Source organism: Camarhynchus parvulus, chromosome 18 (genome assembly GCF_901933205.1).
Source record: "Camarhynchus parvulus chromosome 18, STF_HiC, whole genome shotgun sequence".
Taxonomy (NCBI): Eukaryota; Metazoa; Chordata; class Aves; order Passeriformes; family Thraupidae; genus Camarhynchus; species Camarhynchus parvulus.
The window spans coordinates 8,000,521-8,023,452 of NC_044588.1; the positions used below are offsets into that span (position 1 = coordinate 8,000,521).

Here is a 22,932-nt window from a genome sequence, read left to right on the forward strand (position 1 = left end):
CTCTGTGCCACCCAGTGCAGTTTAGTGGGAGAGAGCCTGGTATTGTGGTTCAGGTGATGGTGCCCCTGTAAAATAAATGGTGACAGCACCTCCATGATCAGTGCTGTGACCCACTGGTGTATCCATGGGAAGGTAAAGGAGGGCCAGATGCCTGCTTCTCTTTCTCAGACATTTGATCATGTCATGCTTTGCATTTTTCTGCTCAACCAGAGTCATTTTTCTTGGACAGCTCCACGTGCTCTTGGGACATTAAATACAGAGGGGTTCATTTCTGTCCCAAAGGGTGATTTCTCAGGGCCATATTGCTTCCTGTTCTGGATGAAGCTAGCACAGATGAAGGGAGAAATGGACTGAAGTTCTTTGGGTATATTAGAATCTGTAGAATGCCAAACCACATCATTTCCTTCCAGCTGTGTGTCTGGTTAGACTTTACATTATCTAGACATTGACTTACTAGGTTGGGGTTTTTTTTCTTTTCTTTTCTCAGCAGAAACCCCGAAAGGCAACTCCTCAGCCAGGAGAAGACACCTTGAACGGGCACCTTCCCCCAGGCTGGCAGAGCTACATGTCTCCCCAGGGTCGCAGGTACTACGTGAACACCTTCACAAATGGTAAGTGGGGGTGGCTTTCTCTTGGGTTTGGGGTCCCCCCAATGAAGGAAGGAATGATGAATCTGACTCCATGTTCTCAGAAGGCTAATTTATTATTTTATGATACTATAATATATTAAAGAATACTATACTAAACTATACTAAAGAATACAGAAAGGATACTTACACAATGCTAAAAAGATAATAATGAAAACTCGTGACTCTCTCCAGAGTCCCAACACAGCTTGGCACTGATTGGCCAATGAGACAAAACAATTCACATCAGAATCCAATGAAACAATCACCTGTTGGATAAACAATCTCCAAACACATTCCACATGAGCAAAACACAGGAGAAGCAAATGAGATAAAATTGTTTTTCTTTTTCTCCGAGGCTCCTCATCTTCCCAGGAGAAAAATCCTGGGCAAAGGGATTTTTCAGAAAATGTGAATGGCACAGCTTTCCAGTACATGTTTCACCATACCAGCCCAGATCTATTTCAGGAAATTATCTTGCTAGTTGATTTTGATAACAAAAGTAGCTGCAGAGCCAAAGTAATTAATATGATCCTGACACCATACCTGAAAGAAAATACAAGAAGATTATGATCCTCTGTCATCTGAATTCTGATCATCAGAAGACATCTGAAACATTGACAAAAGACAGAGAATGTAGAGTAAAAATGCCCCTGTCATAAATGTTTTAGAATCTGAAACACCGTTAAAGATACAATTTTTACCACATTCCCTATTTCCTTTGCCTGGAGATATTTATGTCTATATATACACATCCATGTAAAGTGTAGTTTGATAGAACATCAGATATCACTAAAGCACCATTGGGGAAAACAGAAACAGTGAAGTTCACACTCAACTTGTCCATGAAGACAAGGAAAGAAAAAACACATGTAATGGGAGAGCACAGACAAAGCTTTCAGTCTGTATTTGTGTGTTCTATTCCCTGTCATGTTGAGAAGCAGACTGAACTCATGATCTTATCACCTGCTCAAGACCTGTCAAACTTGTACCACCTCCAGTTTACCCGAGACTCTGTGTCGACCTTCTCACCATGAGCTCACAGCAGCATTGCAAAACAGGGTCTTGTGACCAGCAAATCCACATTTCTGTAGCAAAGAGAATGCCAGAGTGACAGCAGGGAGAGGACAGTGGGAGCTGACCTTGTTCACAGGGAAGTTGCAGCCATCAGGAGTGACCTCTGGCATTGCTTTATCTCACAGAGGAGAGCCATGGGCACTTCGTGGTCTGTTCAGGGGCTGATGTGTTTTATTGCAGAAGCTTTTGGCCCAGGACTTTGCCAAGTCTTTATTTACTGGAATTTGATGCACTCACATCTTACAGGATTCTCCCTCCAGAAAGTTCATTTCCATTTAACCCTGCCTCCATTTCCAAGCACAGTTTGCTCTGGCTGGTGGGCAGCATCCCCTGCACGGCTGGGGAGAGCAGCAGGAGTTAGATCCCCATCCCCACTGCAGTTTAAATGCAGGGCAGGAGGTGGTTATACTCAGTTCTGAGCCATCATTGGGTGGACCCATACTCGCTGGGTTGAGGCCAGGTAAAACCAGTGAGACGCAGAGCCTGTTTCTCTTGTGATAAGAGCTCTTGTCACAGGGACCCTGCCTCAGAAAGGTGGGGACTGGGACTAAATTTCTCCTTAAGTCAGGCAGTTTTGTATTTCCCTCAGAAAAGTTACAAGTAATACAACAAGGGCCAATTGCCAGATCCTGCTTGGGAGCTCAGGCCAGCAATCAGGAGATTTCTGATTCCTCTAGGAAGGGAGGATAACTTTGGCACAGGCTGACATGGGAGGCGGGGGAATCTCCGTCCTTGGAAAATCTCAGAAACTGGCTGGCCAGAGCTGTGGCTGATCTGCTGTTAGCAGTGATCCTGCTCAGAGTAGCTGGGCTGAACACAGAGGTCATTTCCATCCTGTCTTTCTCAGGAGAATGCCCAAACCACCTGTGGTTGTGCTCTCAACCATTAGTGTTGTGTGGTTCTCAGAATAACAGCGTGTGAGAGAGGGTGGAAGTGGGGTTTGTTTCTGTGTTCTGAGCCTCGCTGCAGGGATCCCTTATTCACGTCCTGTTCTGATGAGAATCTCTTCACCAGATTAATCCTAAACAACTTCCATCATTGAAAGGCTCTGGTGAGAGGAGGTGTGGGCCTTCTTGTGGGGTGGGACTGTGGCTAAACATTCACCCAGCATCCAAGCAGGGTCTGTGGGAAGGGGATCTGTGTGAAGGAAGGCATTTCACTGATGGGAAAACGGGTCTTAAAAAGCAACAAAGGCAGTTTGAAAGCTGACTAAAGGGAAAACGAAGCAGCAACCATAGTTAAATTACAATGAGCTGCTGCAAAACTGTTTGCCAGCTTATCCTCAGAGCGTGGTCATCAATGGTCCCTTGTCCAGGGGCAGTTTGTGCTGAAGGGAATCCTGCAGTGATCTGCCCGAGAATCCATTCTAGGCAGCGTTTCCAGTGATGAATGGCATGTTGACATTGAGAGCACTTATTCAAAAAATAACTTTTAACTGGAGCTGGGAGGGAACACGGTGTTCTCTCCTGCACAGAACAGGCTCAGAATTCACAATCACCCTGGAATAGGAGGATGCTGTTCAGTAAAGATGCATTTAGGATCAGAGATTTCACCAGAAATAATGAAGTGGCAAAGACAGGCAATGGAACAGTTTACAGATGAAGACATTGGGGCTCTGCAGGATCTGAAGTTGAGTGAGAGCCAGCAGTGTTGTGCTAGTACAAACCAGCCAGCATTTTCCATTGTATAAATAGGAGTGTTGTCTGTGAGGCATGAAGTAAGCCTCCAACTTTACAAGGAAATTATAATGCCTCAGCTGGAATATTTTATCTTGTTTGGACTCTACACTTCAGGAAATATGTGAGTCAGCTGGATAAAGCCCAGAAGAGAGTAGCAAAAGTGATGGAAGATGTGGAAAACATAGCCTGTGGGTAAATGCTGAGAGATTGGGGATGTCTGCCCTTAGAAAGCAAAGATGTGGGCAGGGTTGTGGAAGCAGGCTTAAAGTGCATCAATTGCCATTCAGGAGAATGCTGTTTGCAATGCCTGTCACCACCAGAAGATTGCAATTTCAGCTTCAATTTTCATCTCTAGAACACATTTCAGTTGCAACCAGGACAGCTAACCCTTCCAGGCTCTCTTGGGAGTGTAGTGTGGGAGTACAGAGTTGCCTGGGAGTCTGTATCACTGGAGCAGGTTATGCAAAACCATGAAATTCATGGTTGGCCTTCTCTGGGGTAGAGCAGGGGCAGTATGACTTCCTAAAATCCCTGCCAGGCCTGTTTGTTTCAGTCTGTAAAGCCTCAACTACACGAAAATATTTATCAATATAGAAACTGACAAATGCCTTCAATGGAAGTTGTTCTTTATTTGTTATCTTTGTATTTTTACAATTATCATACTTAACCAGGCTCTTGTCACTCGTCTGCTGGTTTGCTTTTCCTGATTGTCTGAGTCAAAGAATCTTAATATGAGTTCAGAGGAGCATTTCATTTGTGCTTTTCATTTGCAGCTGTGCTGAATCTTCCCGCTGTGTTTTGGGGCAGGTCCTGCCCCTCCATGGGGCATTCCTGTCCTGGCCCTGAGCTCTGAGCCCTGAGCTCTCCAGGGAGAGGCAGGATCAGCAGGAATGGCACCAGGCAGCCGCAGAGGGTGGGCTGCACACCACAGCATCTGCGGGGATGGGTGCATGGCTGGGAGCAGGGGGGACACAGCCTTTGAGGAAGGTCAGCTGTACAAGATTTGGTGTGGTGGAGCTCTGTGCCGCTCCCCAGATGAACCCTGTGTGTAGTTCTGTGCCCTCCTCCTAAAGACAAGAGCTGTTGGGTGACCTGTCTGCTGAACAGCTTGTCTTTCTGACCTTGCCTGGTGCAGCATCTTCTCTGCCTCAGTGCACAAGTCTTTTTTTTTTGGGTTAAATTGTTTTATTGCTCTTAGTGCTTCAACTGTTCAGAAGTGGTAACACAAGTATCCACTTGCATTCCTGAGGAGGGGAAGTGGGATTTTAGAGTCGAGTAAAATCTTCATTCTTCTGAGCCTTCAAAATACAGCAGATGCCTCCCTTCTTGTGAGACATTGCTATTATTGTCACCATTGTTTGCAGTGGTTCATGCCCTTCCACACTGGGATTATCTGCTTTTGTTGTACATCTTGACCCTGAGATGAGCTCAGCTGGTCAGAGCAGGGTGCTAATAATGCCAGGGTTATGGCTTTGATCCCCATAGGGGCCATTCACCTAAGAGTCTGACTCCATGATCCTTCTGGGTCCCTTCCAATTTAGACTATTTTGTGATTTTGTGATCTTATCTTACCCTAACAGTATTTCCACCATGTGTTGTTGTGTGGTCTAATTTTCATTGTCTTTACAGGAAAAAAATCACAAATAATTGGTTCTTAACTAGAAATAAATAGAATATATATGGGACAGTGTTCTTATGTGGAATAAAAATGTTAGGAAAATCAGTAATGGAGGAATTGGGGTGACCTTGTGACAAACAGGTATGCAGAAGTGACAAACAGCACGTTCCTGTCTGTCTCCACTTGATATCCCACCAGATAAACACTCCACATTTATCATCCTTTGAAGCAGGTTCAGTCCTTAAACCATTGTAAAGGCCTCTGAGCTGGATGCAATCTGCACAGGGAAACCCAAGACAATTTCAGTGCACCCGAGGTTTTCTGAGCATGGCCTTGCCCCAGGAGGGTTGAGTGTACACCAGTGACAAATACAGCTGGGTAATTCCTTGTGCAACATCCAGAGCCGCCCCTGCTTACCATGGCAAAGCACAAGACAGAGTGCCCAGAATGCACAGCCACTTCGTGGTTAATGAGTTACTCAGTGTCTGTAGGAGGGGTTTTCAATTGTGTGTGGGTGGTAGATTCAGCAAGAAAATATTTCATTATGCTGAAGAAATTCTCTGATGGGCTGCAGCTGCAATACCTCTTGCATTAGTCAAACAATAGCACTGCAGCTACCTTGCCCATCACATTAAAGACGAGTTATGTACTTGCGGCACCAGTGTTTGTGTGGCTTACTGCCGCCTTGCTTTCACAGCTGAGGCCAACTTTATGTGGTGTGTTCTTATTTCCAGCCTTTTCTTGTCTTTTATGTAAAGTCCTTCCCATTTACTAAACAGCATTTTATCTCCTGGAAAGCAGGACTTCTCCTTTTGTGTTATCTTGATCCTAATTAAAGTCCATTTATTCTTAGGTCTTTTACTTAAGGTCCTTCCCGTTTACTAAACCGCATTTTATCTCTTGGAAAGCAGGACTTCTGCTTTCTTGTTATCTTGATCCTAATTAAAGTCCATATATTCTTATCTTCACAAGCATCATTAATGAAACGCCACCTGCAACAGTAAGTTCTGGGGCAGTCCTGAAATGTGGGGCTGAAAGTGGTCATTTTCTTGAAGGTTCTCTGAGTTGAGGGATTTTATTCATGCCTCACCAGCTATGGTCAGCTCCTACTCCAGCTAAATTTATGAACTGCAGCTCAAAGATTAAGTCATCCGTGGAGACACCAAAGAGATGTCAAGCATTTTTATTACATGTTTTTTCTCATACAGTTAAAACGTTTCAGTGACAATTTCTCTCTGATACAGGATGCCCTAGCTAAAGGGTGGTTATAGGAACCTGCCTTGGTAAAGTGGCCTAAAACCTAGAAAAACAAAGCATGTCTCAGAAAGTGCTGGAAATGGCTTTATTATCCCTGCTAAGCCTGCAGTGAAGGGCTCCCTTTTGTCACATGGTGTTTGCAAAAGGAGGGGCATGGGAGACATCCCAGTAATCATTTTGAAAGATCAAGTGAGAGCTCTTGTCAGCAGCTTTTCCCGTGCTGTGGAGGTGGTGACAAGCACCTCTCCATTCCACATGGACACAGCAATTCAGGAACTCCTGCATGGTGCCTTCTCCATGGCTCCGTAATGAAACTATGGAGCATTTAGCTCCAAAAATAGAACTGCACATGACACCATGCTGAGGTGCTAAAATGAAAGGAATAGAAGCCCATTTGTGCTGGTACCTGACGTCTGGCTGATGATATATCTTCAAACTGGAAAGCAGCTCCTTTGACCTTAGAGTGCTGCTGCATTCATGGAAGAGGGACCAACAATTAATTCTTCAGCTGTCACAGTGTGATCACAAAAATTGTCTGCTTCAGGATATTCTCAGGAGCTCTGTTTCTTGACTAACACAATTCCCAGAGTGTGTGGCTCTCTGACACATCATGTCATTTCTCATTCTGCCAAACAGGAGTGAACTTGCTTCTCCCAAACACCACAGGTTTCCACTTTTCCTCTGGTAGGAAATGTTTCACCACTTCTGTGAAAACCCTCTCTGGTTCCATTGGCCGGTGGAGCTTGGATCTTGTCACTGTTTTTCCTCTTACTACGTCATTGCAGTTTTAACAAGTGGTTTTCTCCTGCCTTGCTGTTCACTACCTCAATTCCACAGAGCCACGGAATGGTTTGGGTTGGAAGGGACCTTGTGCCAGCTCCCTGCAGGGGACACGTTCCACCAGACCAGATGGCTCCTAGCCCTGGCCTTGGGGATCTCCCAGGGCTGCAGTGCTTGTTTTTGTTCACAGTCAAGAACTGTCTGCTGGGTCATCTCTCTCAAGGAAACTGCTGGTTATTCCTTCCCCACACTGCCTAAATGGTCTAATTAACACGTGGCTGATCAGGGAGGACAGAACTTGTTGGTGTTGGTCTGACAGGGCTAAATTGCACCCAGAGTACAAGGCCTCAGCTTGACTGGAACGTCCTCTGGGGAAAACTGTGTGGGATGTCAAATCTGGGCCAGTGTGGAATCTATTCCTAAAGCCATCATCACTGTTTTACCACAGGGTTACAAGCAGCCTTCTGATTTTCCAAGCACCAGGATTGTGCTGGCACTCCCAGACAAGACTGTGCCTTTGCTGATCAGACAGTGCATTATCTCTCAACAAGCCCTCTCTGTGTCTCTGTAAAAAAAGTCATCCCCCCACTCACTTCTAATCCCCACTCTCACTTCTAATCATGACTAAGCTGCAGAGAAATCTGTAATGTCACAGTTTTACCTTGGTAAATGTAGTTGCTTCCAGTAGATGGCATTCCAGCCATGCAGTCCTGATCCAGATTAGTTCCTGTCCCTGCTTGAGCTGCCAGAATAATCCCTGCACAGAAGGAGGTTTTTTTTTTTCCTCCTAATGCTCAAAATAAATGGAGTTAAAACACTCTTGTTCATTTCCTACCTAATTAAAGATGTTTTTCTTATTTAATGCATTTTATAGCATTTGGGGTTTTTTCTTTATTTTTCTATGTGCTTAACTACAAAGTCATTTTATTTTGGAAAATTTGTCAAGACACTGAATGTTTTGGATTGGATTCACAAATCTGCTAACCGCTGGGCACTGCTCTTTCATGTGTGAATTTTCTGCCCTCAAGTTGTGTGTCTGGGTCCTCTGTGTGGCAGAGGGGAAGAATGAGGCACTGCACAGCAGCTCCACAACAGCCAGCAGGCAAAGCAGAGACCAGTTACAAGAAGCAGCTGGTGATTTTCACAGAATCACAGAACAGTCTGAGTTGGAAGGGGCCCCCAAGGATCATCGAGTCCAGCTCTTGAGTGAATGGCCCATACAGGGATCAAACCCACAACCTTCATTTATTAGCACCATGTTCTGGCTAACTGAGCTACAGCTCTTTAACCAGTTAATTGCATTTCATAGATATTTGTTAGGTTTTTAGGTACATTCCTCTGCAGGGTCTCAAAAATGCTGGAGACAGGTATGCTTGTGTGAAACCCCCAAGCCAAACAGAAAGGTAGCTTGCTTTACTGCTAACATCAAAGTCAGTGCTGGCAAAAAAACATCACTGACTGCACTGGGGCTCAGCATCAGTGGGCATCACAATCCCTTCCCACAGATCTCAGCTCACATTAATAATTCATCAACATTTTAAAATTAAAAAATCTACAGGACACCTGTGTCACGGACACATTTTCTGAAAAATACTTTTGCCAGGATTTTTTCTCCTGAGAAGCTTAGAAGCCTCAGAAACAAAATGTAAACAATAATTATCTGCTGCTGTGGAATGCAACAGGTGCATCTGTGATTGGTCTCATGTGGCTGTTTCTAATTAATGGCCAATCACAGTCCAGCTGTCGCAGACTCTCTGGTCAGTCACAAGATTTTATTATCATTCCTTTCCTTGCTAGCTTTCTGATGAAATCCTTTCTTCTATTCTTTTAGTATAGTTGTAGTATAACATTTTCTTTTAATACAATATATATCATAAAATAATAAATCAGCCTTCTGAAACGTGGAGTCAAGATTCTCATCTCTTCCCTCATCCTGGGACCCCTGTGAACAGTGACATACACCAGGGTACTCTGTTATTTACCTTTGCCTTACAGTAAATGTAAATCAGAATTTATTTAACCATGCCCTTGTGGATTGTAAGCCAAGACAAGCTGACTCATAAAAAACAACTCTTTGCATTTGATTTTGCTTCTGTTTAGTTAAGACACTTCTAAATGCTTCTTTATTGACCTAGCATGGAATTATTTACTTACTACCCAGTTCACAAAAACAGGCTAAAATTTAAATGTTCCCCTGTGACCCAGCAAAGCTTCTAGTTCAGGTTTTGCACTTGTAATGGAAGAAAAAGCTCAAAGTACTTTTCTTTGCAGGCAAAAGCATGCTGTGGCTTGGGGAGGGGTGTGAGAGGGGAAGGATGGGGAGGGGCATCTGCTTCTATTTGGGATCTGTAATCCTGAGTTCTTTCTGAAATAAGGAACCTCACACAACCCTTGAGGACACCTCTGTGCATATATATACACACAGACATCTATATGCATATAGATACATATGTGTATATACATATCTGCATGAATCTATATATAAAAATAGAATTTTTATGGTTCTTGAAGCATATTAACATCCTGCTTGATGCCCAAATAAGCACTGACCCAGTTTGGCAGAATTAGATGGTTGCTGATTGGGATTTGGGAAACAGCAGTTTCAAATGAAGCAGGCCAAGTAGTCCTCAAACTTTTTTACATGACTTGCTAATTTTCTTATTGATACCATCTGGCAATCAGTGTTGTTTAGTTGATTTGGAGATGTGCATTCCAAAGGAATGGTTCCTTGAGCTTCCTGGCTGGACTTCTGTGGAAGTTGCTGCTCTCACTCAGCTGTTGTCTGTTCACAACTTCTAAAAGGTTTTGCACTTAAATCTTCTGTCTTCAGCATGTGGTCAAAATCAATTTTCCATTTGCTGAGAAAATGAGCAGAATGGTTAAACTACAGAGGCAACTGAGGGGGGAAAGCAGCAGCAGTCTTTGGAGTGTCACAACTGGTGTGACAAACATTTGCATATTCCAGCTGCTAAGTGACCTGGGTGGAAAAAAAGGAAATTTTCCAGGGAAATATTTTTTGGGGGCAAGGGGAAAGGTGCTAAGGCTTTTGTATATGACTGAAAGCACATCTGTGAGTCACTCACAGCTGCCTTTCATGGAGACAGCAGGGGCAGAGGTGCTCTGTCCCCAGACTGAGGACCATGGCTGGCACGTGGCAGTGCCCACAGTGGGCTGCAGGCAGTGCCCAGGCTGGGCTGGCCTTCAGTGCACCTGGAAGGGCAGTCAGTGCAGCCAGGTGAGTGTTGCCAGGCAGTGACCTGGAAGAACCAGTGATGCAGCTTCCAGCCTGCTCTGTCTCCACCCATCCCAGCTGGCAGCTGTGGCAGGAAGAGATGAGGGGAGAGAGGAAGGGCAGGGAGGTGCAGGCATCTTCCTCCCAGGGTGAGAACCTGGTTCAGAGGGCAGTGAGGGTCAGACCCACTGGTTTATGTGTCATAACTCTGGTATGTGTACAAAGCCTCCATCAGCCTGACACTGGTGTTTCCCTTCCACAGAAACGACGTGGGAGCGGCCGAGCAGCGTGCCTGGCACCCCCAAGAGCCCTGTGTCGCAGAAGAGTTCTGCAGGTACTGTCTGATGCTGTGCCTGGCTGAATCTGCTCCTCTGCCATTCAGCAGAGCAAAGGAAAGTGCTGTGATTTAGTGGGAGAGAGACTTGGTGGACATATAGAATCATGGAATGGTTCAGGTTGGAGGGGGCCTTAAAGATCATCTCGTTCCACCCACCTGCCATGGCAGGGACACCTTCCACTGTCCCAGGCTGCTCCAAGCCCTGTCCAGCCTGGCCTTGGGCACTGCCAGGAATCCAGGGGCAGCCACAGCTTCTCTGGGCACCCTGTGCCAGGGCCTGCCCACCCTCAGAGATTTTCTCTTAACCTCTGATCTCAGTCTATCCTCCCACAGTTTAAAGCCATTGCCCCTTGTCCTGTCACTCCAGACTCCTGCCTAATGTCCCTTTCTGGCTCTCCTGTATCCTTGTCAGACTCTAAAGTCTCCCCAGACCCTTCTCTTCTCCAGCCTACATGGTTGTGAGAGTGTAGCAGAGCAAACATGGTGGGCCTTTCCCTCCTGACACATCTTCTGGACTGTTGATTCCCTGCCAGCCCATCTTATCTCTGGCAAAAATTACTCTAGAATAAAAAGTGTTAAATGTAAAGGCCATTGCTGCCAGCTGACTGTAAATAAAGCAGCTTAGAGGATGTTTTCCTTAGAAATTTTTGAACTGATGTCCCTCTTTATTGGCAGAACTGGGTGGGTAGTCTGTGTGAAGATTGTGCATTTCGTTGTGACAAAAGAATTTATAATGTAGTTGAGTATGTTGTTTCAACGCTACTTTGAGCATTATTCATTGCTCAGTATATAAAAAAAAAGGCAATTTATAGTTCCATGCAGGAACCAGAAACATCTTGCAAGCCTTGCTTTCTTGATATGAAAACTCCCTTGGACCAGTACTTTTAATGGATGCCAGGTGCCCAGCAAGCCACTCTGTCACCCTCCTCCTCAGGTGGATGGGGGTGAAAACTACAACAAAAGGGTTGGGATAAGGGCAGGGAGACATCACTCATTATGGTCATGGGCAAAACAGACTCCACTCAGGAGAATGTTTAATCTATTACCCATCAAATCACAGTAGGGTAATGAGAAATACAACTAAGCCTTAAACACTGTGATCTATATCTGCACGTTCAGTTATGGGGCTAGTTTTTAAATTTGTGCATATGGGATTAATTTTTAAATCTTAAATTTCATTGACAATCAGCAGCAAGCCTGCTAACTCTGCCTCTGTTCTTGCAGTGAATGGCTACTACATCTCTGGGTCCCCAGTGCACCAGCTCGACTCGGGTCACGCGAGCCTCCGAAAACCCAGTGGGGACCCCCAGGTAAGTTCTTGGGAAAAAGCCAAACAGCAGGCACCAAGAATAAATGGGTTTCTAAGTAGTTTAGGAATCCGCCCAGAGGAAGAAGCCAAGAGGTCATTTTCTTTTAGAAACTCTCAGATCAGATAGATTTGTTGTGTGTAGTATAGTTAGGCTTTGTGTCCAGCTGGTAAAACAGTAAAAAAAGCCAAGATCCTTTGGATTTTTTTGTCCTATCACTCCTTTCTGAAAAATCCACCAGGCCACTTCGGTCACTATTAACAACCCTATGAATTTCCCTGCCACTCCAGCCTGAACCCTGGGCCTGTGTCCAGCACAGTCCTCTCTTTACATTTGCACATCCGCCCATGTCTGTATCTCATTGTATTTTCCTGCAGCTCCAGCTCACCCACCCAAAGACAGTATTCACAAAGAATTCATCCAAAGCTTTTTTCTCAATGACTTCATCCACTCTGGCCTGTCCTTTCACAGCCCCTCCTCAGTGCCTCACCCAGCACATCACCCCGAGTTAACCTACAGGATGCTGACCTGTGGACCTCTCCTGCCTTTGTCCAAATTTCCAATAAATATCTCTGCACTTTTGCTTGCAACACGTCATATCCCTGGGAAATTCTTCCCCACAGATGTGGGGATGCAGATGCAGCACAGGGCCCTCTTCCAGCTCCTCCCATGAAACTCTTTGCTCCCTGCCAAAACATCCCCATATGACCATGTGACTGCCACAGCTGGTGGATCACACTCCACTTGGGCTGTGCTTCCCCACCCTCTGGCGTTTCCCCCAGTGGTCCCAAGCCTGAATTTTCTGTTTCTTTTCTCTATGAAAGTGGTGATTCCTTTCACAGTGCTAAATACCCCTGGGGAAATGCCTGGTTGATTGGTGTGCTGCTGCCACGTGGACCTGGCCTGCCTGGTGCTCTCAGTGTCTCTGGCATTCTCTGTTTCTTGGGCTAAGTTTTGTGTTGTCTGAACACTGTCCTGCTTTGCCTTGACTCTTTCTCACATGCTGCCTCTTAAATAGTTCCCTTCAGCCTTTCACCTAGGTCAGTATTCCTGGTTTAGATTCATGGCTTTTCTCATGATACAGCCCAGCTCTTTGGATTCTCTGTTTCTTCCGCATCAAACATCTTGTACTAAATCCCTGTGCTGCTGTTTGAGAAATTGCCTGGGCTGGAGACAGTGAGCACCTAAACTAGGTCAGAAGCATTTTAGAATCTTATGTAGTGCAGTACCAGACACCCCTGTCCACACATCTACCATGACTCCTTCAGAGAACCCAGATAAACTTGTAGGCTGTGACTTCCTTCAAAAAGTCCCTTGTGAATCCTTTTGCCAAAAAAAAAGATATTTAATTTCTCAAGGTATCTGACTCCCATGTTTTTGTAGTTGGCTTGGAACACTGTCAGATTAACTTCTGCAGAATTTCCTTTGTAGCAACATTTGCCACCTTCTGTTTTTACACTGCTGAGTCTCACTCAAATTCACAGACACCTTTTTACTCAAATTCGCATCTGAGATACATGAGGAGTCATAGAGTCACAGAATGGTTCAGCTAGAAGAGACTCTAAAGCCCATCCAGTGCCACCCCCTGCCATGGGCAGGGACATCTCCCACTGTCCCTGCTGCTCCAAGCCCTGTCCAGCCCGGCCTTGGGCACTTTCAGGGATTCAGAGGCAGCCACAGCTGCTCTGTGCACCTTGTGCCAGGGCCTCACAGGGAAAAATTTCTTCCTCCTGTCCCATCTAATCTTGCCCTCTAGCAGTGGAAAGCCATTCCCCCTTTTTCTGTCATTCCAGGCCTTTGTCCACAATCTCTCTCCAGCTTTTTGTAGACTGACCTCAGGACCTGGAAGTTTCCATTGAGGTCTTCCTGGAGCCTTCTCTTCTCCAGGCTCTCTCAGCCTTTCAGTGCTTTGCTCAGCTGACTCAACCATCAGCCTGTCAGAAATCCCTCTCATGGCTTTTCTCATTCCCTTCATCGCCTCCATGGTACTTTCTTTCCACTGCTCCTTTATTGCAGGTTTTTCCAAACTGAACTCCTGGCTTCATCCCTGCTTTGAACCTAATTTGAATTAGTTCTGAATCCCTAACTGGCTGCTAGTGGCATTAATTCTCAGAACAGCTTGTGTCTACGCCCTCTTGGGGAGCTGCTTTTCCTGGGGGCTGTGGCAGCTTCTGCACAAGAGTCCTGAGTAAGGAAAGCATCTGACCATAAACCTGTGGTTGCAAGAAGCTGTTCTGCATACCCTCAAAGTCTTTTTGGCCTGTCTCTCTCTCTCCTTGTGTGTCTTGGGCCATCCTAAGCTGCTCTGCTTTGACTGCTTCCTTGTCTGTTCCTGGCACGGGCTGTCTCCCACTGTGGAGCAGCTCCTAGGCTTTGGCCAGGATGCTTTCTTGGACCTGGGCAGCAGCCACCATGCAAACAAATGCTGGCAAGATCCCTCCAGCGAGCTCAGCCACATTTCTTGGAAACAGGTCAGGGGGTGGGGGGAAAAGCCACAACTGAGAACAACGCGGAGCTATGCTGTGCTGGGCACTCAGCCAGACCTTGTTTATGGCTTCCTAGAGAGCAGCTAAATGCTGCCCGCTCAAGTTGTCACAACTGCCACCAAGGGGACAGCAGAACAGCCGTGGAACTACACGTGTGTGGTGCTGGCACCTTGCTGCTGCTGGGTGTGGAGTCCCAGGATGAGCACCGGGTGGGATTTGGGGTGGGAGTCCCAAATGATGCCAGGAGCAGTCACAGCATCTGAGCCCCACCAGGGACCTGCGACAGGGACAGGGGGCACTGCCAGGAGCAGTCACAGCATCTGAGCCCCACCAGGGACCTGCGACAGGGACAGGGGGCACTGCTCCCCTGGGGGGACTCTGGGGCACATCAGTGTCCCTGTCCCCAGGGGGATATGATGGCACCATTCCACAGACACATAGGAACTGCCTGATGGCAGGACACTGTCACCATCAGTGGTGGTGTCTAGCAGTGTCCCCAGCAGCGGATGTCCCCATCCCCGTTCCCGTTCTCGTACCCAGCAGAGCAAAGTGCCACTCACGGGACACCAAGACTGCTGTCCCTGTCCTCGGGGGGGTGTGATGCCACCATCCCACGGCGTGGCAGGGGCACTCTTCACACCCCGGCCAGCGGGTGCCACCGTCCCAGCCCCGGCGCCGCGCTCGCTGCGGCGGGGGCGTGAGAGGCGGAGCAGCGAGCCGGGGCCTCCCGCAGCTCCCCCTCCCTCCATGCCTGCCTCCCGGGCCGAGCCGAGCCGAGCCGTGCCATGGGACCCGCCTCTCCCCGCCCCGCGCAGCCATGCTGGGCTCCGAGAGCGGCCGCGATGATGCGCTCCGCTTCCCTCCGCAGAGCCCGGGCTCCCCGGCGGCGCCGCGGCGGCAGAGCAAGGAGAGCAGCCTGACGGTGAGAGCGGGGCACCGGGGGGTTCGTGGTGGGCACCGGGGCTGCGGGGATTCCGTGATGGGCACCGGGGCTGGGGAACCGCGGGGATTCCGTGGTGGGCACCGGGACCGCGGGGATTCCGTGATGGGCACCGGGACCGCGGGGATTCCGTGGTGGGCACCGGGGCTGGGGAACCGCGGAGGTCCGTGCTGGGCACCGGGTACCGGGGCTGGGGCACCGCGGGGATTCCGTGCTGAACATCGGGCATAGGGGCTGGTGAACCGCGAGGGTTCCGTGATGGGCACTGGGCAGTGAGCTGGGAAACTGCGGGGATTCCGTGATGGGCACCGGGACTGCGGGGATTCCGTGATGGGCACTGGGGCTGGGGAACCGTGGGGATTCCGGGCAATGGGGATGGGGAGCTGCGGGCATTCCATGCTGAGCACCGGACTGGGGGACCGAGGGCCTTCCATGATGGGCACCCCGTGCCGGAGCATCCTGGTGTTCAATCGCCGCTAAACCCACGGAGGGTTTGGGATCTCTGCCCTGTGCTGGGGTTCAGGCGCGGTTTTCTGTGGAATAGTGGTGGTTCCAGGATGAGCAGGAGGAAATGCGGTGCCTTAAGAGGTGCCTGGCACTCTGACCAGGTGTCCTGAAAAAACTTCCTCATCTGATCATCTCCACAACAGTGTCTGTACTGGGAGAAGTACTAAAGAGTTAGAGGAAGACAGACAGAGCAGGATCTTTTTTTTCCCAATCTGTATTTGCGATGTCAAGGAGGTTTCTTTTGCCAGAGTGTCTAAGTAAAGATTTCTGGTGGAAAGTATAGGCAGAGGTTTTATATTTCAGTGTGAAGTTAATCTTACATTTACTTTTAGTCTTTATAATTAGGTATAACTGGCTCAATGATGAGACTTTTTACAAGAACATGTAGTGACAGGACAGGGAGCAGTATTTTAAAATTGAAAGAAAGAAGATTTGAGTTAGCTAGTAGGAAGAAATTCTTCCCTGTGAGGGTGGGGAGGCCCTGGTGCTGGCTGACCAGAGAAGCTGTGGCTGCCCCTGGATCCCTGGAAGTGTCCGAGGCTGGGTTGGAAGGGGCTTGGAGCAATTTGGGATAGTGGAAGGTGTCCCAGCCCATGGCAGAGGGGTGAACAAGATGGGCTTTAATGTTCTTTCCAACCTAATCCATGCTATGATTCTGTGTTATGAATGGAAATGTTCTCAGTTGTATGATGTATCTCAGTTTACAGACATTAATAACTTCAGTGTGCTTGGTGACCTCATCTGGAACACAATTAGCACTTGTGGGCTCTTCAGTGCAGGACAGGTGATTAAAACCAGAAGGGAAATCAAAATAGATGAATGAAAGCGGCTAGTAACAAAAAGTTTTATTCAAATGGAAATCAGAAGAAATGAACAGATAAATTAATTTTCAGCAATAAAGGAGAGGCAATTCTTGCAGCTGCAAGTATTGGCAGGGTATCAAGTCCCTGAGAACAAAAGGAATAATTTAATATTATACATCCTTGTTAGTGCTACTATGAGGAGGAGATTGTTTCTGCATTGTCATGTGCAGCCTGCAGATTTATTCATTACTGGGCTGGGTTGCTGGTGACAGAGACCAGGGCTCAAAAGAAGCACATAGAAGTGCCTCTGACTGAGATGTGAGTCAGCCACTGCCATGCAGGTACAGTGTTCTCGGGCAGGAGGGGAAAATCTTCAGCAGTTTTTGAAAAAAAGCCACTTCAATCAGTGATTTTAGTTACAAAAATTGGTTGTTACCAATGTTAGTACTGGTAATTGGTACATTGAGAGCATGGTGTGCTTTGAAGCAAGTAGAAATGTGGATGTTCAGACATTTTTGTAGATGTCTGGGAGAATCAGCTCTTCCAGGGCTGCAGTGGCTGGGGCAGGAGACATGTCCCAGCCCTTGAAGCTGTCACACATGCAGCTCCTGCCTGCTCAGATTGGGGGCTTGAGGTAAATCATGGGTTGAACATCACGTCCAGAGGGACTAGGCATGGTCACACAGGGTGGGGTACACTGGGCTGCATGAGCACAAGAGGCTTTCCTGCAATCCCTGCTGCTTACAGGGCTGAGGGCTCAGGCTGTTCTCTGAGGGTGGTTTTCCATATTTGCTGGCCCATGTGCCATCAGGTAACATCTGCAAAGCAAACTGGATGTTACATCGGGGTCACTGGGTGTGCGTTTCTCCTGCAGAAGCGCAAAGCTTTCAAGTAGGATGAATCAGATAAACAAAAGTAAGCTAATTTTAACAGCTGTTTGCTCTAAGCCATTGCCTCCATCAAGGCAGCGTTGTGAAAAATGAATCTCAGAAGGAGTGTAAACTGTAAAACAGTGTGTTTTTCACTGTCTCCTAGGAGGTTCTGTGTGCTCAGTGCCACTCAAGCTGACGTGGGGATGTTCTGCTCAGCAGAGCTGCAGGGCATGTCCTTAGCTTGCTGTCAGATGCTTTTCCTTGGTCTGTTGCTGTGCTCAGGCACAACCTCTTCTTGCAGAGGGGAACTCTGTGATCTACTTGGAGGCTTTTGGTCCAGGAAACCTCCCTTCAAACCGAAATCCTGTGGCACACAAGCTGCAGACATGAGGCGATGTCCAGCCAAGCTGTTGCTGCGTCATCGCCTTCAGCAGAGGAGTGGGAGAATCTTCCTCAGGATGCATCTGCCTCCTCTGCATCCAAGTGGCATTTAGCAGCACAGCTTCTGGAAACCCTGAAGGCAGGTGGAGCTGGAGTATTTCCCATCTGTGTGCAACCAACAAGAATAATCTGGTGTTTTCTCTTTGGTCAGTGGATGTTACTGACATGGTCTTCCATCTTTGGAAGAGAAACTCCAGCTGGGTATAGCAGAGGCTGTTATGAAACTGCAGGTGTGTGGTCTTTGCTGGTTTTACAATTAATTTCAAGGTGCACTTGCTGTTTTAAGGCTGGATGGTTTTGCTGGCTGATTCCTGAAGCCTCTGGTCTGTGGAAGCTGGAGACATTTGCAATAGGTGAGGGAGAGTTAAATGCAGAATGTACAGGGGGATTTCACCTGTAGGAGGAACAGAGCTGTGTCTTACTTGCAGGAGCAGGAAAGCTGCCTGATTATAAGGTATTTCTGAGTGTGGGTTTCTTTCTTAAAAATTCTCCAGTGCCTTGTTAGGGTAGTGCAGGACCTGGAAAATGCTGGTGTTTGGATTGATGTGCTGGCCACGTCAGTGAACAGTGCTGCAGAGGGAAGAGGGGCAGCCTGTGCACAGGAACTTGGGATTTCCTGCTCTCTGCTCTGTGTCTGGCAAGTGTGACACACACAGGGCTGTGATGAGCACAGCATGAGGCTGCAGGTTCAGCACAGGTCCCCCCTCTGCCCTGGGGCTGACTGTGGTAGGTACTGTCACAAATCCCTGGTTGGGCAGGGGACTGAATAATCTCTGAACCTTTCTACGGATAGACCAAGTGAAGAGGGCTCCTCCACGCTTTCGGCAGAATCTTTCCTTTGAAATAGAAAGGAATCAATGGATTTGTTAACAGTGAGGACTTGAATTGTCTGTTCTTCCCTTCTGTGGTACCAAAGCTGCAGCATCACCCTACCAGAGCCAAAACCCGGGGCAAACTCATGGTGTTGAAGCTGCCCAGACACAGCCTAGGCATTTCTGGGCTTCCCTGTGTGGGGAGAGTTCAGGCTGCCCAAGCTCTTCTTCTCCAGCCTTTGCATTTGGCTTTTTTTGCCCAAATAGTTCCATTTGCCATATGAACTCAATGTTGGATGTTGTACTTTCTGAGTCTCAGCTGAAATTGTAAAGATAATGAAGTGAGGCAGTCTGGCACATCTCTTCTGTGTTCAATGTGCTGAGAATGTGTAGAAATCAAAAACATAATGTGCATTTTTAAGTTGAAGAGATAAGCAAAAATGTTGCCCTGCTTTAGTCACGTGAGTGTGGCACAGTAAGTTCTGCTCTCTGCTCATTTATTTATGTTGTGACTGATGTAATAAACATGTAGTTGATTATCTAAGCTTTGATCAAATTATTCTTGTTTTATTCTTGTTGCTTGGCAATGTCTCATTTACTGGTGAGTGACTTCAAAGCCTGTAGAGACTCTGAAATCCAGGAGATTAATGTGCACGTCCAGCCCAACAAAGTTTGTTGTTCCTGTGCAAATCCTGTGCATTCACCTGGCTCCCTGGGTCTGTTCCTCTTCTGTCACCCTTTTGTGTCTCAAACATAATTAAGAGTCACCTACAACATAAACAGCTCATTTTGTCATTATGGCCAGTGTACTCGTGGGAAATAGGAGCTGGAATATTCAGCTGTTAAGAGTATAATTGCATTTGCTCATGATCTGTACACAGGCAAAAGTATTTTAATCCATCGAGTTTGGCACACAGCTTGTCAAGAGAAATGCATTTGTGCTGCTTCTCTGATCCCCTCTGTGTGTGTGTCCTCCACCAAGCTTTGTTTGTCACTGTGTTTTTTCCTTCTCTGACTCTGATCCTTCTGTCCTCTTTAATCCAGCAGCTCCCAGACAGGTTTTCTGGTGCCACTCCTGGCCAGTGGCAGCTGGAAAGACAAGCTGCTGTCCCCTGGCAGGTTTGCTCAGCTCTTCCTTGGGGTTTTGCCCTGCTGCTGTCTTGTTATTAATTTTGCTTTGTTGCAAGCTGACAATTGCCATTATTTTGACAAAGAGGCTGCATAAGAACTTAATATCATGGTGAGGCTGATTATCACCTCAGCTGTCCCAGTGGAGCTTGTGGGAATGCAATGCAGGTCATCACACCTTGTTTTCTCTTCATGCTCTGTGATTCCATCATTATCTGAGAGACCTGTTTTAATTTGTTTTGTTTCTTCCTGGCAATTACAGCTGTAATAGTCACCTTCTGCAAGCTTTTGTTAGGCCTTGCTGGCAAGTCAGCATTATTAAAATATCCACAGTGCCACAGGTGTGGATCTGGAGCTTGCTTGGAGCCTAGACAGCTCTCAGGGATGTGAGCACAGTGTGGTCTCTCAAAATTAGTGAGGGCAGTGCTCCTTTGCATGGAGGGAGTGTCACTGTCCATGGGGCTGATGGAGCTGTCAAACATCATCCCAGGTGCTTTGGCTGTCCTCACATCACTCAGCTCATCAGTGGCACCAAGCTGGTGAAGCAGAGTGGGGATTTTTTCAGCTCTTTTTGCTTTAGGAAGCAAGAAAAGGAGCATTTTGGAGGGAAGACTGGGAGGGGAGAATGCCACACTGTCACACCACTGCTCAGTGCCAGCCTGGTGTTCCCCTCCTGCTGGGAAATCCTGGGAGGTTTTAGAAATACTGGGAAATACCAATCCAAGAGCTGTTGTTTAAATTTAAGCAATTGGGGTAATAAAAGGAAAGAAAGATCACAGGATTACCTATGTAGTCATATGGAAATTTTTTAAACTCTAGAAATACTACTAAAATTTCCATGCCCCCTGCTGGGACTTAGTGTAAAAATTCTGTTTACCATAATATTTTTGTTTGTTTGTTTGTTTTTAAGATTGTAAAAGCTTCCACGTTTTTTATTTTTTTGGCACCAATTCCCTTTTAAAAGTGATACTGGACCCAAATGGCCTCATGACTCTTCCCAGACAATTCAGCATCATTTCCAGACAATTCAGTCTTAAGGGAAATGAAGAATATTTTGATTTATTCCTAAAACTTTGAGAAACTCTTGAATTAGCCCTGCTTTCATCACCTGCTGATGTGCACGCTCACTGTTCCACTTCCTGCTGCATTCCTGGAGTTCTGTGCACTGTCACCAGTCCAGCCCTGGCATTTCCAGTGACTCTGTGGTTATTGCTTCAGGACATGGAGACTCACTGTCACATCTCTAATCAGCAGCTTCCAACTGACACAGATTTAGTTTTTGTGGAGCAGGCATTGCCTTTAGCAGGGACTGGGAATTTCCCATGCTGTTTCTCTTTGCAGATTTTTAAGCTGCAGGATACAAATCCCGTGCCCCTCACTGCAGATCACCTCCCTGTCCTGGTGTGCAGTGCCACAACACAATGATCCAACTCAAAATATTCTGTATTTCTGTGGTTCTGTGATGCCCAGACTTCTGTTAAAGGCTGCAGAACACACTTGGGACGTGCAGTTGGTTAGAGCATGGCCATCCTGCCCTGAACTGAGCTGGTGCATGACTCTTCTGCTGGGGAATCCAAGGGAACAGGGAGGGTGTTTGCAGTGCTGTCTGTGCTTGGGACCCTGTGGCCAGTGGAGGCCAGCTCTGAAAATTCTCAAAAATCTAGAAATACTACTAAAAATTCCATAGTTGGATGGAGGTGCCAGCTCTGGTTGGAAGTGCCAGCTCTGACTGGACATTGTGCCTCTGGCTGGAGATCCTGGCTCCTGGTTGGAGGTGCAGGCTCGCCAGTGCATGGCCACTGCCTGCAAAGCCCAATTTTGTGACCTCCAGGTCAGTTTGGAGCCTGCTGGGAGCTGCAAGGCAAGACACATGGTTTAGGATCTAGTTGAGGTGACAGCCAAAGACTGGTTGAGGGCGCTCAGCCTGCTTTGGGATGGGCTTGGCAAGCTCTGGCAGGGTGATTTGTGTGGAGCAAGCTCCTGCACTGTTACAGGGCAGCTGCTGAAGCTCCAGCCTGGGCAGAGGCAGCAGAACCAGTGTGGGTTTGTAGGAGCAGCTTGTATCAGCTGCAGGTTTTGTCTGCTGTGCTCTGGCGTGGTGGGTTTGTGCTGTGTCAGCAGCCACATCCTTTCTGATCCTCTCTGGATAGCCCAGAGGCAGATTCACTGCGTGCCTTTGGGTCTGCTGTGCAGCTGTGCTAACCCTACCCACAGATTTGTGTGGATTTCCTGTGAGTTAACTGATCCAAAACAAACCCCCACCCCCATGCAGATGCATCTGTGACATCCCAACCCCAATACCTCTTGATCCCTTGATGAATCAAGTGCTCTTAGTGTCCCCATGAGCCTGAGAGGGGCTGATTTTAGGGAACCTGCCTAGCAGGGGTTTGGGGTGAGCATTACAAACTGGCAGTGAGCTCTGACTGGTGCTGGTGTTTGCTCAGCTGTGTCCAGGGTTGTTCTGCAGCTTGTTCTGCAGTAGCTGTGGTGCTCATTGCCTTCACTGTGCTGTTAGCAGGCTGCAGTGTTCCACTGGGATGGCTTTATGAGTGCTTGGATTTTTTGATGCTGTTGTTTAATGAGCGTGTGATGAGTCCTGTCTGACAGATCTGAAGGTTCACTGACTCCAGAGAGCCCCTGCTCCTTTCTGCACAGAGCATCACTTCCATTTGAAAAGGTCTTAGACATAGATTGAAGGGCTGTGCACTGATAAAATAATTCCTTTTTTTTTTGGCATCCTGTAGGGGATGGCATAGCCAAGGGTGTTTTGCACTGACAGTGCTCTCTGGTGCTCACTGTGTTTCTGTGCTCAGGGTGGTTCACATCAGGTTTTTTAGCACAGTTTTCAGGGATCTGGGAGAACTCCCTGCGTGGTGCTTTCCAAATCCAGCAGGTTTTCCTCATGTGCAATGGGTAGTTGATTTCCCTCTGAGCCAACACTCCTGCCTGCAGAGAGTAGCATTCTGGGAATACTTAGCTGCTGTTTCCATGCAACAAGCAGTTTTTCTGGCATGCCTTCACTGCGGATTT

General features: G+C 47.3%; 1 protein-coding gene across 4 annotated transcripts in view; it reads left to right on the forward strand.

Moving 5' to 3' along the window:
• Window positions 1–22,932, forward strand: part of GAS7 (growth arrest specific 7) — a 72,680-nt gene that overhangs the window by 30,691 nt on the left and 19,057 nt on the right. For 3 of the 4 annotated variants that reach the window (XM_030962289.1, XM_030962291.1, XM_030962292.1), the window contains exons 2-5: window positions 488–611; window positions 10,532–10,603; window positions 11,831–11,916; window positions 15,268–15,321. In XM_030962289.1, coding sequence (XP_030818149.1) covers window positions 488–611; window positions 10,532–10,603; window positions 11,831–11,916; window positions 15,268–15,321 — 336 coding nt within the window. The remainder of the gene's footprint in view (window positions 1–487; window positions 612–10,531; window positions 10,604–11,830; window positions 11,917–15,267; window positions 15,322–22,932) is intronic. The other variant, XM_030962290.1, reaches the window with a different exon arrangement.